The sequence below is a fragment of the Halichoeres trimaculatus genome, unplaced genomic scaffold (assembly GCF_033239565.1).
Source record: "Halichoeres trimaculatus isolate MK-OKI-2021-1 unplaced genomic scaffold, fHalTri1.1 fHalTri1_scaffold_3, whole genome shotgun sequence".
NCBI lineage: Eukaryota > Metazoa > Chordata > Actinopteri > Labriformes > Labridae > Halichoeres > Halichoeres trimaculatus.
In genome coordinates this window covers 10,633,845-10,647,896 of record NW_027437181.1, presented here as the reverse complement: position 1 = coordinate 10,647,896, position 14,052 = coordinate 10,633,845, and the positions used below count along the sequence as shown (strand labels likewise).

At 39.4% G+C, this 14,052-nt stretch overlaps 1 protein-coding gene across 3 annotated transcripts in view; it reads right to left on the bottom strand.

Moving 5' to 3' along the window:
* coro2ba (coronin, actin binding protein, 2Ba) overlaps nt 1-14,052 on the bottom strand; it is a 69,883-nt gene that overhangs the window by 13,915 nt on the left and 41,916 nt on the right. For all 3 annotated transcript variants that reach the window (XM_074667148.1, XM_074667149.1, XM_074667150.1), the window contains 2 exons: nt 9,896-10,096; nt 119-235 (listed from right to left, as the gene is read on the bottom strand). In XM_074667148.1, coding sequence (XP_074523249.1) covers nt 119-235; nt 9,896-10,096 — 318 coding nt within the window. The remainder of the gene's footprint in view (nt 1-118; nt 236-9,895; nt 10,097-14,052) is intronic.

The window sequence follows — 14,052 nt, the reverse complement described above, 5'->3', positions numbered from 1 at the left end:
AAAAAACAGTCTGAATCAATTCTGATTAGGTAGTAAAACTCCATTCATTATAAATACACATTTTACTTTTTTCTTCTGAAAGAATGACGTAATCTTTGATAAAACAAGTTTCACTTACCGAGGTGTCCTCAGAACAGGATGCTACGATGTTTTCAAAGAAAGGATTCCACTTGATATCCAGCACATTGCCTTGGTGGCCGCACACTTTTGGGTGATGAGAGTCCAGACGGCCCGACTGAAACAGAGTGACAGCGACAAATCATTTTACATTAACCTCTGATAACTAGGAGATCAAAACATCAGCATCTGTTATCTTCATCTCTCTCATGTGACACGTCATCAGTTAGGGCAGGGGTGCCCAAATTCCTTTCAGTGAAGGGCCAAAGATGAATCAGGGTGGAGGGTTGAGGGCCAAAACTAAACATTCATGTCACAGTGCATGATATTAAATATGTCTATAGCATAATTGTGCAAAATGAAAACACTTTTCTTTCCTGTATATCACAGCATGCAATTACTGAACATCCATACGGCACAAATACTGGGCCTATGTCTTCAAAGACATTTAATGCAATATAATCTGAACAACATGGGACACAGCATGCTCCTATGAGACCAAAATAGTGCATTTTCCATCCTTCTAAATATGGAATAGTAATAAAACTGGTCACCTGCTTTAATCCCCCTCGTAAATGACTACTGTATTTACATTAATTTACAAACTCTTTCAAAACAGCTGTGGGGTCAAACTTTGTAAAAGAACAAAAAAAGTACTCATATTTCCAACTGTCAGAGTGCCACTGTCTCATACGCTCCATCCCAGCCATGACCCTGAATCTTCTTACTCTCTGGTCATGGACTCCCAGATTTGAGCTGACAGGACTAGCAACATCCTACTCCAAGTCTAGCACAGTGTTAATTTGTGGTCAGGAGAGGAAGTGCAACAATAAATAAATTATGAATGAGAAATTCAGGCTGCTTGCAGTAGGAAAATAACAATGTTGATTAAAAATATATATACAATAAAAATTCAAACATGGGCACCGGGCTGAAAAAAAAGGAAAGCCCTGAATTAGACGTTATAAAACTGTTTTTGGAACTAAACAGACCTGAGCAGAAGAAATGTGTGCTCTGCGCCACAGAAGATGTAAACACATAAAACAGCAGAAAGGAGCAGAGAATAATTCTGCACATAACTAATGAGCAGTAAAACATGAGAGAAAGTAACAGAATTATTTTCTTTCCTGGCTGTGTTGGATCCACCAAAGAGCGTCACAAACATGAACATGAAACAATAATATAACACAATAAAATCTAAATTGCATCAGTGAGATGATTTGATGACTCGGGAAGCAAAAAACAAAGCAGAGCTGGTTATTGTGCAGGGACGTCTGAGGCTACATTATTGTTATTGCAATAACCCGCTGAGTCCACAGAGGGGCAGTGACTCATAACAACAGAGCAGAGGAACCTCCAAATGTCGGTCATGATGTCATCAATGTCTGATGTCACTTCAATCCACACTGACCTCTTTTTTTTTTTAGCTCCTCAGAGATTTGTTTTTAAGCGCCAGGTCATGCCTCTATGAAATCCTGTGTGTGTGTGTGTGTGTGTGTGTGTGTGTATTTGCAGTGTCCTCACTGAACCATTAACAGTCCCTCTAGACATGCTTTAGAAATAACAATGAAAGAATAAAATAAGCTTCTTTTTTGCTAATTTTATACACGTTTAACATGGTTATATATAACTTAATGCTGTATTTTTAATTAAACAGGTTGCGTAAAGGCAGGTCTATGGATCAGACCCTAGACTTGAAATCTGCAGCTCTGTTCAGTTAATCATTTTCATGCATATTGAGACTGTTTCACTGTCTCATTCCTGTTAAATTAAATAAAGTCATTTCAGTTTAATTCAGTTGCTCCCAGGTTTAAAAGGATTATGAGTCTGTCAATCACTGCCCTACACTCACTGATACATAAAAACATGAAAACATCCCTGTTTCTGTTTCTGTTAGTCTGATTCTCTGCCCTGGTTTAAGAGTTGTGGGCTGCAGCACAGAAACTAGTTATTTGTTGAATTTATCAGGAAGACAAGTTACTGTGTAAAAACTTGACCATGTTTTGTCTCATTGGGTGTGATTCTGTTAACCATTAAGACTTTTAATCCAGGAAGAGGACACACACCATCCCTCTTTCTCAGCCCATCACATCCTGGCAGATGGCGGCTCACCATGAGCCAAGCTCTGCTGGAAAGGAAGTTCTTTATTGACACGGATGACAAATGTCAACTTCCTGCTCAAGGTAAACAAGAGTACGGTCTTAACTAAGCAGCAGCATCCACTGTTGACAAGTGAAGTCAGTGAAACAGTGAAACAAAAGCTGCAGTTCCTATGGTGGCCACTTGGTGCTGGCTGCAAAACCCAAGGCCTGCCCATTAAGATTAATATCGAAAGGGCCACTTTTAAAATAGGAATATGCATGTTCAATGCTTTATTTAAAAATAAACATCTCAGAATTTAGCACATTTATTTATTGAACTCACTGCAGCAGGGGTCAGCAGAACACTTGTAGGGGTCGTGAAACGCCTTCCATTGTCAAACACCATTGACAGTCATATATTTCATCCAAACTAAGGTTTCATTCTATACAAAACAATGCAAACAGAAAAAAATGATCTGTTTTTCACATTTCTTTGTTGCAATAAGACCCCTGAGGTGACCAAATTAAGACAGTATCAATATGTGCATATAGGCAGTCTAATTTCCTACCGGTCAGAAAAGTAAAGCATCTTTTTGTTTGTTGCTGTTGTTTTGTTACTGTCCTATCAGTGTATTTCTATGGCAGGGAGTCGCCGGTCCCCATCAACAGTGTTTTGAGGGTCACGGGTTGATCCAGAGCAAGGTTGAGCCAGCAGTCTCACAGTGAAAGCCTTTATTTGGCTTCAAAACATCTTTAGCAAGCGACCATCTATGTGACCATCTAAAAGCTGCGTTTCCACCAAGCAGTCTGGTTCGGCTCAGTACGGTTTGGCACAGTTTGGTACAGTTAAGCCTGATCCTGTTTGCGCTTCCACAGCGAACTGTGCCCTCTTGTGGTAGGCGGTGTGTAAGCTGGATGCTGAAAGCCCCAGCTGTTAAACAATAGCATGATGCCATAGCAGCGCGACACAGTTTGCCCTGCTAATAAATCCAACAAAGAAGAAAAACACAACAGAGCAAAGATGGAAGACATGCAGCATTTCGTCCTCTCTGTGATTGGCATGTGGCTGTTTGAAACAAAGAACAATCAAGCTTTGTTTCAAAGAAGGCTATGTGCAGCCAGGAGAAATGCAGCCGCTGTCGCAGGATAAGTGGCAATCCTTTTGACTGATCAACGCATACGAAAGGGTCCCAAAAAGTGGGACGGCTCGTCTCGGTTATTTGGGGATCTATCCCGGGATAAGTCAGTGGAAACACCACAAAATGCACGCCATACCAAGACGAACCGAACCGGTCTGCTCGGTGGAAATGCAGCTTTTTTGGACACTAACAGATGGCATCACTGAGACTACATCCCTATTCTCAAAGTCTGTGTTCCTGACCTGATCTTTTTGTGAATTGTCCTGCAATCTGGATCTTAGAATATGAGAAACAAATACCAATGTGTTCAAATATGGGCACAACATATATATAAACACTTGCATAAAATGGAAGCAGAGCAATAAATATGCAACTTTACAAAAAGAAAAGTCTGCAAACATTAAATTGTTCCATAAGTTTTGAGTTCACACTTTGCCAAAGACACTGAAGCTTCACTAATAAGTTAAAAGGACACCTGCCAGAACCAATAAAACCACTGCCTGCCAAATCCTGACAACAGTGAAGTGGGCCATCAATTCAGTCAATAGAGGAGGGAAGAGACAGAGGAGACAGTGTGACTAAGCTACTAATATGAGATATAAAGAAGGATCCTGAAGCAGAGCAGTGAGGTGAGTTTGAATAAAAGCTTTTTGATGAAAGGACAAAATGAGTTGTTGCTACATTCAACTCAGACTTTTAAAGTGTTGATGACACAGTCATTGGAGTGACTGTGAGGTTTTAACATGGCCTCAAAACCTTAATAACTCAGGATCTAAAGGGACTCTGTACTTAGATGGAACTAATTACCTGCAGAGAAATAAAGTCTGCTGGGAACCTTAGGGGTTATGACGGTTTATGAAGGATTAGAAGGAATTCAGAAAATGTAATAAGACATCAAAGATTAGAGCTTAGGTGTGATGTGACTTTGCTTTATCTCTGCCAAAATCAAGAAGAAGGATAAAAAGAGGTGGATGAACCGATGAAAATAGTGTTGCTGACGTTTGTCTGAATGACTGGTGGGAGGCACAGACCCACATTACATCTCATCTTCAGCTCATCTCCTGTTGCTGTGTCTCAGATGAGCCCTCCTGGTGATCACAGATGTTCAGACCAGGTACAAATTTCTCCACCACAGTACTATTAGCTCAGATTGAACAGCGATTCCCAATAAATCCTTATTAACAAAGCTTAGCACAGCTGCTCTATGGTTAAAGCATCATCAGACTACACCCTGTCCTATCCAAAAGCCTATGAGAAGATGAATGTTTCAAAATGATTCCTCATGGTTTAATATGCAACAATATGAATAAATTAATTTCAGGAGGAGGAAATAGACAATGTGGATTCAATAAATCAGGTCTGATATTACAATTACGTCTTTTCTTTCCTTATTTCATTATGAGAGTCACAGAGTTACAGCCTGCTGAATGGAGGTGCTGTGAATCTTAGTATTCAATAATATTCTGGTGCCTGTATCTTTATTCTCCATGTTGCTAATAATTCATTAGCCTTAACAAACATGCTGAGTCATGATTCAAAGAAACTAGGATATGTACTCATTTACATAGTGCGATTGTTTGAAAAAACTGTAGACTCAGTTTGTAGCATCATGCTCTATGACATGTCTGTAACGTTAGTGAATCCTGGTTTTGTCCATCTACCAACTCCAACCTCACCAGGCAGAGCTAACTTACCTAGCTCTTCATTTTTTTAAATACTCTCAATTATGAACAGACCACTGCAGTTTAACTTTGCAAAAAAATGGAAAAAATAAATCCAAGAAATCATTTTCTTCAATACAAAGGATGGATCTTGCTTCTTGATGGTAAACTTTGCTGGATGGCGTAGTCAAAGGGACTTCAGGTCTTGGAAATGGATTCATGTTCTCTCAAGTAAATCTGATTTTGACTGAGAAATGGCATTAAGAAATGACCGATTTTGGTGCTGAAAATCTCATTTAAAACCGAAGAGTATGAACAGGCAAATATATGAGAAGTGAGACTATCTCAAGATCACTTATAAAGTCCTCACAGGGACTTTAAACTGTGGCTTAACTGTTTTCTCTATGTGCCGTTTGTGAGAAGGGCGCACAGAATCCACTGACGTTTATTTCTTCTGACATACTACTAATTGCTGTTTGTGTGGCCTGGTGAACTGTTAAAACCAATTTGCTCTTCTGTATAAACAAAGTTGTCTGAACTGAATTAATCAGAGGCTTTAGTCCTCATCACAGTGCCACAAGTCAGGGTCAGACCTCAGCCCTTTGCTGCATGTTTTACTCACGTAGCAAATATTTTCACAAACATTTCAGCCATGTGTAGTTTTGGGAAACCATTCATTGCTGTTTAATCTTCAAACTCTGGATGACCAAATGTCAGTAAATGTTTGAGAAACCTTCACACAATGGCTTCAGTATGTTGCCAGTTAAGCCCAAGAATTTGAAAATGTTACACTGTCTTCAAGTAAGACAAAGAAATATACACAATCTTCACACACAAGAAGCTGAAACTATCAATTTTCTTTTTTGATTGATATAACAGCATCAACATTAATGATGGTACGTTAAAGCTCTATGTTGAAGGACACACTGCACTCTTTGTACGTAGTGATGAAAGGTGTATGTGACCTTATCTGTCAGTTTTTGGGGCCTGTCTGTGTACCAGGTGGTGCCAGCGGTAGTCCCTCCGCTTGCTAGCAGCGTTGTCTGGGAGTTACCATATGGCCGTCTCGCCGGCTGTCATCCGAACATGTCTGCCAGGCTTACACCTCGCCATTAGCCCGACACCCCCACTGATTTGTTTGGGTTTGTAACAGAGAAGGAGCTCATTTTCAACATTCACATGTGTCATTTCGCCTTCAATCAAATTTTGTGACTTTTTATTTTTTCTAACCTGAGTGATCTCAGGAGGATGGCTCTCTCCTGGCTGTGTGTGATAGAGTCATCTATTTAACAGGTATTGATTTTGGTTGAAGTTTGACTTCACTCTGCATACCAAACCTTGTTTGACTTTAACCCCTGTCATTGATTACTCTATGAGGTTCACTTCAGTCAGTTATCTTCCTTTGAGGTCTGTCAAACACTATGACTCACCTTAGGAGAAGAGGAGCTGATCGATTAATTAAACTTCCACATCCTGAAATGTTCAGAGGTGACCTTCAGACAGTTGTAAGTTAATACTGGCACACCAGAAGTTACTGAGAACATCCTTGCTATATAACATCATCCTTTCATCACAAACCTTGTAAAAACTCTTCTTTTGTTAGCTTCAGGGAAAAATGAAATGTTTGAAACTTATTGCATTTCATGGTCCCCACAAGAAACTACACTGAAATACAAAAAGTGAGTTCTTCTTACATAACTGTCTTATACAAGGGCCCACTTCAGCGTGCTGATTTGCTGTTTTGACGTGAGGATACAGCATGAAACAGCAGCCATGGTCCCCCAGAAGCTGTCATCTGCCGCTGCTGAATATGATAAACTCCATTTGTGAACTTGTCACCTCAGCAGAAAGCAGAGGAAATGCCTGAGTGCAATACTTTGGCGAGGAGGAAATCGATCAAGCTGGATGGGGTCATGGATGGAGTCAACGCTCAGTCGGGAAAATACCACAGTAAAATATGAAGTTACGTAATGAATAAGAGGTCTGGGTTATGGACTACTTGGCATTCTGAATGCTGAAAAAGTCGTGTTAGCGACTAATTTAGGTTAGGTTATGTAGGTAAAGAAATTGATCTTGAGTTCTTGACAATTGTCTTCTGATATACTATTTTGAGGAAAACCTGCTTGTTTGCATACACCTTGTATTTACATATCTATCTCTGATGCTAACTGGTCTGATTAATCCTCTTTAATTGCAAAACATCAATGATTTTATCATGAGAGCAACAAGTTAGCTGCCTTACTGTAACATCTCAGACCAGCAAAACCAACCTTCTTCCATCTAACTCAAACTCAACAAGAGACAGAAAGCTGTGCAGCACTTCTTCATGGTCAGAAACCTAAAGAGAGGGTATTACACTTTCCCACATTTTAAACATGGATAAAAAGTATAGATTTTGGATGTTCATACAAAATATATGCAGATTTTCATATTGCTTCTTATTTATGTGATGCAGAAACCCTCAGATAAGACCAAACAGAAAGAGGGAGGTTTGTTGAGCAGGAGCCTATAGAAACAACAGCTAAAACAAAGAATTTTAGGACAGACACTGAAGAAAGGGTTTTCTAAAACACCAGTGTGAGAAAAATGAAAAAGAACTTTTTTCAGCTGTAAACCACATGAAGCTACTAGGGGGACCAGAGAGACAGTATTAAAGGTCCCATATTATGCAAAAATCACTTTATTAAGTATTTAAGTGAAATCCGTGGGTCTTCAGCTTCCCCCCAGCCCACAAAATGTGATATTTAATGACAAAACCTGTTCTTAGTAGTGCCTGTAAATGTAAAATCCTGACCTAAAACAAGCTTTTTGGGATTTGGGATTTGCTGACGTCAGCGATTCCCTTTTTGACTAATCAGGAGCAAGTCTGACCTGATTGGTCCACCTGGGCAGATCCCCCGAACCCCCTCCCCGCCCACTCTCCTCCCCACTGCTGGAGAGATTTGAAGAGCCATCACTGCTTTGTTTTTGGCTGTAATCAGCCACATAGTTCCATGCACAAGCTTCCCATCTCGGAAGAAGACAAGACTAAGTGGCTAGAGTTCATTTATCAAGGAAATGTGTCAGCTACACTCAGTAAAACTGTGCATGTGTGTGCTAGTCACATCACGGCTGACTGCTTTTCCAACCTTTGACAGTACAACAGAGGGCTAGCGAATAGACTGGTCCTGAATCCAGGCGCATTACCAACCATCCACCAACAAACCTCGGACCCTAGAAATGTGAGTATTTTAAATGCTGTGTGCTGTGGAGCAGATGTAAGAGATTTTCCTCAGCGTCCCCCCTGTCTCTGTGTTAGCTTCAGGATGCTAACTTTGGCTGCCTGTTGTTTTAGCCTGTGATGTTACAGTAAACGAGCTTCGCTGTTTTCTAAACATTGCTCACTCAGAGCTTGTGGCGCCGCTCTCAGTGACGTGGAGGAGCAGGGTGGTATCAGCAGTGGCTCATTTACATATGAAGGTCACGCCCACTAAATCAGAGCGATCTGAACAGAGGGGCTATGAGAGCCTGGAAACAATGCTGCTGTGCTTGATTTATTGGCTTTTTGGACCAAAACATGTTAGTATAATTTCATGAAGACATCAATGATCCATATTAAACTGCAGAAAAGGATGTTATGTGGGACCTTTAAGCCTTAGAAGCTTATAACAAACTTCTTTTGTTCAGCAAATAAAATAATACAGCAAAGGTAGAGTTTACTGATCTGGCTATAAGCACCACTGTTGGGTTTTGAGCCTGTAGGCTCTTTTTCTCTTGCTTAACACCGTACAGAAGCTCATGATGATGTAAGTTAAATGTAGCTGAGGTCTCCCTCCTTTCTTCAGACAGCAGAACAGCTCAGCTTACTGAATACTTTTTTTCGCTGCCTGCCTGATAACAGCCTGACTCGACCCTGCCTGGCAGCTGAGAGCTTTTTAAGTACCTTGGCAAAAGCGTCTCTTAAAGAGGCAACGCACTCCATGGTTTCTCAGGCCCACACGGTCGTCCATTAAGAGAAGGACAAGATGCACACTGGGCATCTAAATTGAGGGAATATACTCTTTTTTTGCTATGTGCTGTTTCTCACAGAAGGCGACAGAAATCGCAGCCACAATGATGACAATAATTAAAAGAAACTCCCCCTTTCCTTATAGAAATCAAATTCAGAACACAAAACACCCCCACCACTCCTTACTGAAACCTGCAAACCTGAATCATAAAATATAACCTTGGAAAAACAATATCTGCTAAAAATAAAGGGATCTCTCTGTAAAAAAAACAGTAAAAACTCACATTTTCATCACAACACTGCCCGTTTTGTCTCATTTATGGGCAAAACCAGCATGCCCTGTATGAGATCTTATTGGCAATCTTACTCTTTTATGAGTTTGGCTTTAAATTTTGGCTCTGCAAAAGAAGGGAGTGAATTTCTGAGAACAACTTTCATAGTTTTGATGTCACGTGTGTTCTTATAAAACAACAAAAACTCTTAATAAAAACCTGTAAATAAGCATGCAGCACAACACGCCTCAGAAAAACAAAATGCTTTGTCTCACATTGCATCACACGTTTTAAAGGAGTTGTTAACAAAAAAACTTAAATTTTGTTCACTACATAGTATTCAAAAATAAGCTGTATTAAACATGAACATGGTGAGATCATGTTTATGATGAATGAGTTATATAAGTTTCTTTTTTACCCCTTTAAAGTGTGTATGAGCAGAGAATTGGGCTTTTGAAGCTAAACCATGTTTGTAACCACGCTGTAAACATGTTTGATGCTTAAAGATGTGAGTTTTAACACACATCTGCCTCCAGTGGACACAGTGGAAACTACAGCTGTTAGCATTTCATTGGCCTTAAACTAGAAGTGTGAAGTTAAAAAAAATCACAAACAGAGAGTGTGATGTGCCGGCTACCTGGCCCACAGGTATAACAATGAAGGAACCCCCGCCGGCGCTCTCAGTGACGACTGCCAGGTACTTGGAGTTGACGGCACAGAAGTGGTTGTCATGGACGTTCTTCGTGATGGGGATGCCATCGTAGCAGTTGTCACGGTTTCCGACTTTCCCGTAGACGTTTCGAAACTTGGAGCTTCGGTAGGTCGGACGCCATGACATCTGAGAAAGATAAACAAAGATAATTTAGACTAGTGACTAGTTTTATGGCTTTGTTTTACTGCTCAAGTATTTGATTCAGCCATTGTGATCACCAAGCCTTCTTTTTTAAGACCTCTGTTCAACACTTTCACAGACACAAACTGACTAATTAGCAAGTTAATGTGACAAAAAGAAAATTCTAAGAAAATAATAAAAACTAGAAAGGCACTCAGAGGGTGGGTGCATTACAGCTCAGACACAATAAACAACTCGCATTTCAGGCCTTCATTAAAAAGAAGATTAATAACCGTGTTAACTAGTAATGGTGACAACGTCTCACCCAAAAATAAAAACAGAAAAAAATGCAGTTGAATAAATCATCATTTTTCTAGCTGACAGGGTGCCATGATGTTGACTAAAAAAAATAAAAAATCTTGTTTGTGAATCTACGTGACGATATTTGGCTTTGTTTAGGGCTAAAACTAACACTTCTTCTGTGTTGATAAATCTGTCTTGTTGTAAATTTGTCATCATCCATCAAGAAAATAATTTAAAAAATTTTACAAATATCTCCAGCCCAAGCTGCTAATTGCTTTTTTGTTCCATCAATTCAGGATAATGGCTTCGTCTAGTCTTGCCAACCAGACATAAACAAACAGATATCGTATGTTGCAGGTTTGTTGTGGTTTGACTATGGACTAAAGACATGCTTTCTGGTTTTGTGCCATCTGCTGAGCATACTGCTGCCAACCAAGCGGCAGTTTTATAGGAATGTATAGGAAGAAAATAAGAAATCTGTGGTGAAATGTAACAGGAAATTACATTTTTTGATAAAAGTCATCACTGTCCTGTAAATTCAGTCAGAATCTCTACAGGCAGATGATGATACAGAGATGTTAGTGAAATCTAATGTCTAATTCTCATCTCCCAAGCACGCAGTTGCAGGGTGGGCTGTCCCATCTGTGCAGGCATGATAACATTCACACATACAGTTGTGGGAAATAGTCTAGATTGGCCATGGCGCGAGACTTCTGAAGGGTGACAAAATGGATGAAAACAGCCTCATGTTGCATTACAGACGGTGAATAATGTATCAGGATAGAAAATTTAAATATAAAGTCATTTTTTCCAAATGAGTTCATCACCAAAACTGACAGCCGTGTAAACCAAAATGATTAATTTTTGTTGTACGCAGCAGATTGCAGTGTTTCCTGTTGTCCGTCACTCTGGGTTCTTGCACAACAGAAAAGCAGCCTTTGTTTTCAGCCACGGCAAACAACAAAAGAGGAGTGGTTACACTGGACTCAAGATGCGTCTTTTGTTTGTGTCTCCACCACAAGAATGCATTTACAAAGTTTTTCTCATCTTTTGGCGTGAACTGGTTGTGCCGAGACACTCCAAAGCTGACCCAGACACAGGAAGTGGACATGTAATCCCCTTTGACCCAGAGAAAGTTTTTTTTTGTTGTGTTTTTGTGAAGGAATTATTCTACATTCTATGTCCAGATTTGTTTAAAATTCGAGTTTCACTGCTTTGATGGATGTTCTCGTTTTAAGCTGAAAGAGAGGATTTATGACTCTTGTCAGATCAGTAGCAGTAACGCAGGATGACATCAGGCTCCCCTCTATTCAGCATTGTTCTTAGGATGTGGAGGGGAACTGGTGGGAGTGGTGTACTCATACAGATAGAAACATCCTCAGACCATGCTGCTGCCATTGTCCTGCTCTGTATCCGTCTCAAACCAGACTGGAGAAATGGCATCCAGAAGGCTGTAACAGTGCCGGGTCACTTTGCACTTCATCTCTTAAACAGCAGGTGACTGCAGCACTTTCTCAGAGCAATTTAATTTTCAAGGCGTGTTGGGCTCATACAGCACAGTCTAGTCTGAAAGGTGTCACTACTTTTTCTACAATGAAACTTTAAACTGAAGCACAAATGATGAATGTACACAGCAGGAGAAATCCTTTAGTAAAACAGATGTTTCTGTGTTTTTGGTGGTTTATTTCTTCGAAGCAAATAAACAGTGAAACAAATCATGACCCCCTATATCTCATTTCTTCCATAGACCCCTACAGAAAAATGCTGATCTATACCTGCCAGTCTATGCAAAACAGATGCAGCAAGAAAGTCTTAGTCCTGCCAACACACTAAACCTCACTAAACAAAGACAGAGCCAGTGAAAACACTGTCTAAATAAGAAAATAAAGGGGCACACAAACTATACAGGCTATTTATAATATGCTCACAAACATACAACTCAGTTAAAGACTCATCCAAGTTAAACTGAGCTACAGCATTAATTTACTCATTTTACTTCACTCTTTACTTTACTTTATTTCATATAATTGTATTGATAGCAAAACCACGGATAATGGATAAAAAAAATGAAAAAAAAATGAAAAACACAGTTCACATATTGCCCACAATGAAACACAAAGACATTTGTACCAATGTTTCCAGTAACAGGATACAATTCTTGTGTCTCTAGTTGTGAACTGAGTAAGTGACATTGTTATTTCATTGTCTGAATCAACTAATCCACCTATAAATTTGTATATGTAGTTTCCAAGAAGTGTGTAAAATGTGGCCACATTGTTGTGCATGTGACTTGCACTCATCCATCAAGGTAATTTGAGAAATATCCTGAAAGCATCATTTTAAGCTACCTGTAACTTTTCATTTTTGCTTTACTGTAGTTGCACCATAAATGCGCAGTGTCCAGTGGAGTAAAGTAGGCATTAGAAAACTACACAAACTAATTATATATTAAAGCTCCTGCGAGGAACTCCTGGTTAGACAAGTTTGGTGCCCCCTGTGGACAATAAATTTGTCACCTCAAAAAAACAAACAAAAACAAAACAAAACAAACAAACAAAAAAAAAAAAAAAAGGAGAAAAACAAAGCAGTAGAAAATGTAAAAAAAGTGACAAACGCCAGACACCTACCCTGCAGCAATTTCATACGTCTTTTAAAAAGTCATTTATATAAATATTTTTAGTTGCTTATGGTCTGATTTGATTTAGTATAATATAATATAAAGAACCATAAATCATTTTTGGCAAAAACTATTCACAGGAGCTTTAATCCTTCAACTTGCTGCTCAACTGTTTGGCAGGGCATTTTTGAGGCACTACATCTCTTTGAAAATATGTTTAACTGAGTAAAACCTGTTTCTACATTTTGAAATAATTGTTGTGATTTTTTTTCTTTTTGGTTTCTGATCTTAGTGCTAGAGCAAGATAAAAAAATACTTTTTTTTTCTTGGATGGAACCTTTCAGCATTGGATACTTGTATATAACACCCCTGTAAAATTAGATATTCTAGCTCTAAAAACAGTTTTATCATAATTTAAGTGCATTTATGATATCATTTCTGTACTATTCTTTGATGTAAGATTGAAAGTAACTTTCACTTCTTAAGTAGATCTTTATACTGTTGTATCAATTTAAAAAAACAACTTCACCCAGTTAGTGTCTACTGTAATTTGTAGAATAACACACTGAATATCTGAAGGATTGATGGTCAAACAAAAGCTGCAACATGAAAACTCAGAAGTCTTCAACCAGTAATGACCATAGCTATCAGCTGCGGCCCCATATATGCGGAGCTACTATAAGCACATAAACATCTCACCCCTGTCCTTTTCTGATCCAGACTGACTGCTGTGAAGCCATGTCTGTATGAGCAGCATAATGGCAGCTTGTTAAAGAATTAATGTGGAACAGAAGAGCAGCAGAGAGAGGCCTGAGGGACGATTAGAAGAGAGAGAAAGAGTGGACTCGTCTGTTTTGAGCTCTCTTTACAAGGATGCTCATTCATTGGTCATCAGCGTCTGGCACAGAGAGGATGTCTGTGTGTGTGTTTGTGTCTTTCTCATCTCTTGAGGGTTCGATGCATAAAAACACACCGAGGCATCGAGAGTACAGGCATGCAAATACACTGAAACTCAGGAGTGGCTCTGTTTCCATCTGATCAT